General features: G+C 33.4%; 1 protein-coding gene across 1 annotated transcript in view; it reads right to left on the bottom strand.

Moving 5' to 3' along the window:
- Positions 1 to 1,053: 1,053 nt before the first annotated feature.
- Positions 1,054 to 3,809, bottom strand: part of LOC115996862 (2-isopropylmalate synthase A-like) — a 10,053-nt gene continuing 7,297 nt past the window's right edge. Inside the window, exons 7-12 of the mRNA XM_031236298.1 lie at positions 3,580 to 3,613; positions 3,401 to 3,475; positions 2,300 to 2,383; positions 2,065 to 2,199; positions 1,682 to 1,821; positions 1,054 to 1,543 (exon numbers count right to left, since the gene is read on the bottom strand). Of these exons, the coding sequence (XP_031092158.1) occupies positions 1,414 to 1,543; positions 1,682 to 1,821; positions 2,065 to 2,199; positions 2,300 to 2,383; positions 3,401 to 3,475; positions 3,580 to 3,613 (598 nt within the window). The 3' untranslated portion in view covers positions 1,054 to 1,413. The remainder of the gene's footprint in view (positions 1,544 to 1,681; positions 1,822 to 2,064; positions 2,200 to 2,299; positions 2,384 to 3,400; positions 3,476 to 3,579; positions 3,614 to 3,809) is intronic.

Here is a 3,809-nt window from a genome sequence, read left to right on the forward strand (position 1 = left end):
TTAAGGGTCTATTTGACCCTTTTCCCTAAATCTGGTGATGTGAAAATAAGACCCACATTTGAAAGTTAAAGTATTGTGGGATAAAGATAGACTTAAGAAGTTAGAAGTGATGAAAAGTGATGTGAATTTGGGTTCATAATTGTGGCAGGCAGCTGGGGTGGGAGAAAGATCGCTTGCATCGTGTTTCAAACCCTTTTATCTAAGGGGGTGTATTCAATCATGACTTTTATAAACTTTTAAAGACTTTTATCAACTTTAAAAGTTTAACGGTATTCAATTTAGATTTTTAAAGGCTCTTTAAAAGTCTAGCGGTATTGAATTCAGACTTTTTAAAACTCTTTAAAAAGTATACTGGTATTCGATTCAGACTTTTATATAGTCTTTAAAATCTACTAGTATTCAAAAAGTTATTAATTTTCACAGACTTTATCATAATAGAATTTCTGTAGACTTTTTCTTCATTATTATAAATAGATAAAATCCAACCCTTCAACCTCAAATTTTTCAAGATTCTCTACAAACTTTTTTTCCTCTATCAATTTTATAGTAGGTTTCAAACTTTTTCATAATATATCTCATGCCGTTCATAACAAACGCCATCAACCCACAATGCCTGCCTTACCACTTTCACATTGAAATAATAGCCCTCAAGATTCTTCTCCAGACCAACATAATTTGCTTGCATATGGAAGGACAGGTTACATTTGAGTATTGCTGTCATTTGTCGAAAGAGATGGAAGGTAGGTTGCAGCAGGTTATAACAAGTGGAAAAACGTGCAATATACTCTATTTTCTTTATATATAATATATAATAATTATATTTAGTGAAAATTGATTATATTTTCTTTATGTATAATATACTCTATTTTTGTGACAATCAATATTTATTTTGTAAGAAAATTATAAATAATATGTTAATAGAAGTTATAGAATGTTTGTGAGGGTGTATTTAATTTAGAGTTTTAATGACTTTTGTAGACTTTTTAATATGAAAAAGTTTTTTAAAAGTCTATAAATGTTTGTCATACAGTATAAACTCTTACAAAATTGATGAGAGTTTAAAAGATTTTAGTAAAAAAGATTTTAGTAAAGTCTACAAGAACTCTATAAAAGTCAATTAAAATCTATCACTTTAAAAATCTTTGAAAGATACACCACCCCTAAGATTGTATGCTTGCTTTGTCCACCATCCAAAACAGTAAAGCACATAACACAATCTTTCAACTAAATTGTAACCCCCAAAAAAATTCAAATAAATTATCTCAGCTACCCAGCTAGGCTAGCTATGCTCCTGACTAGACAGCTTTGTCTTTATTTTCACCACAACACCACAGTTGATAAAACTGCAAACCCTTGAAAATCTATCAGCACACAATACCATATTGCCTCTTGTTTGCAAGCTTGGGAATTTGCTTAGATGACAGCAGTACCATCGGTTTTGTTATATCTTGAAACTAGGTTTTGGAAACCTAACAGCTTGTTCAATGCACCAACATATGCTCTAACACTGGAGATTACAATATCCATAGCTGCTCCGGTTCCACTACCAACAGAAAGAAGAAAGTGAAAGCATTGTAACTATTCAGCCCAATGGCAACAAATTAGTATTAATATCAAACAACTTCAAGAGATCAAAATGTAAAGAAAATGAGGTTACTGTAAAAAGAAAGCTAGTCATTACTTAAATGAACGGTTTGCACTCCCTCCGGCTGAACCATGGATTGATGTTTGGTCCTCGCGAATCAAAACTCTAGTGCTGGCTATGGCATCAATACCTTCTGTAACTGCATTCATGGAATACTCAAGGAGAGTTACAGGCACCTGCATTCCAGAACAGTTCAATTAAGGCAGTTAGTCTTGTAATTTGAAAACATCAAGGCAGTGAAATGCTAATTGTTTAGCAACATTATTTAATGTTAGTCTTATAATAGGAATTAGGTGAACGCAATGGCCTTGAGATCAGCAAACCGTATCTCAAAAGAAACCATAGCACACAAGGTGATGCAGCATTTAAGTATATGCCTGAATCGTGTGTTCATGAAAAATCAAGTTTCCATTACAAACCTTTGTAACTAGATCAACTGCCTTATAAGCCGCATCTACAGGACCAGTTCCAACAGAACAAGCAACATGCTCTTCACCGTCGGCATCAATGAGCTTAACAGTTGCAGTAGAAAGGCCAAGACTGCCACAAGTTACCTGTGCATTGTGAATTACATCCTTATAATTGACCTAATGCTCATCCACAATAATAAAATAAGTTGAAAGTAAAACTTCCTTAAAGTATAGACATATCAACCTGTACATCTCCAAGTCTCCAAAACACTTGTGGCTGGAAAACTTCATCAGATACTAGTGCAATTAGATCATCATCTGTCACTTTCTGAAAAAACAAAATGTACATCAAATGTGTTGAAAACACCTACAGTATCACTGAGCATTATTTTTATGATTAAAGAACAGTGAAGGAACTGGAAAGCTAACACATGAGGCCTTTCAAACTGACAGAAGAAAGTCTTCTAAGGCAGAAGGAAAATATTAGATATAAGCTGAGAAAACACAAGGACCCAGTAATCAATGTGTACTCTTAACATTTCTATATAAAAAATTCAGATAATCTCTTTCCACTGATAATATCATTAGCCTTTTAGCTCAATGTTCAAATCAGTAGGACACTTCATAGTAAAACATTTGTTGCAAATGGAAAATATTAGAAATGAAAGGGCTCAGCAATGCGGACTCTAACATTTCTAGATACAACATTCAGATATCTCCTTCCTCTGATAGTATCATTAGCCTGAATCATTATGACACTTCATTGTAAAACATTGGTTTTCAGCCTATCCTTAATCTTATCTGATGTCTTATGCCCAAACAATCACTTCATATCTTTTAGAAAACAAGTTATACATTGTGTGGGGAGGAGATTACTTTCAGCTTATTCAAGATTTTCTCAGGCTATAAGTACATAAACAATCACTTTGAATGTGCTAGGATAGGCTTATGAAAAGAGTTCATGGCTTCTAGAAAGCTGTAGAGAGCCTATTTCGTACAGCTTATTGAAAAGCACTTATTTAAGGGTCTTAACCAATTTAAGAGGGATACTTCTAACAACTATTTATCATTATTACCCTCTTTTACTTTTCCTACCTTCAATAGAGCATTGCGCTGTATCTTCAGGTAGTTACAACAAGAGCATATTTTCCAACTGGATAGTGCTTCTCTATATAATGACACTAAATAAAGCTTTCAATAGAGCAAGTGATGCCAAGGTCATCATAGTCTAGTAGCATAGGCCTGAGACTCTATAACAAGAGATCTTAGGTTGAATCCCCATTCCCCTGAAATGAACCCAAATAAATAAATAATAGAGCAATAGATCTCACTGATGTTAATTCACCTTTTTCCTTTCAGCAACAGATTTAAAACGCCAAAAGAGGTCCTCTAGTTCCTTTCCTTCAATCTCATAACCAAGCTGCAACACAAAGGAAAAGTAGAATTTGATAGACACTAGCAAACAAATGGAAACACATTAATATTTCCAACATGATCAAAAACAAGGTAAGAGATTCAATCTACCTCCAGCATTTTGGCTTGCAAAGCATGGCGCCCACTGCACAATCACTCAATAGGTTAATAGATGCAGTGCAATTGAATATCTAGAAGAAAATAGATGCAGTATAGTAGTATACAGCCACCAAGGGTTTATAATAGGAAATTAAGAAAGCTGAATCCAACTCCCCTTCATGCAAAAAAAAAAAAAAAAAAAAAAAAAAAAAAAAAAAAAAAAAAAAAAAAAAAAAAAAAAA

Source organism: Ipomoea triloba, chromosome 11 (genome assembly GCF_003576645.1).
Source record: "Ipomoea triloba cultivar NCNSP0323 chromosome 11, ASM357664v1".
Classification (NCBI taxonomy): Eukaryota; Viridiplantae; Streptophyta; class Magnoliopsida; order Solanales; family Convolvulaceae; genus Ipomoea; species Ipomoea triloba.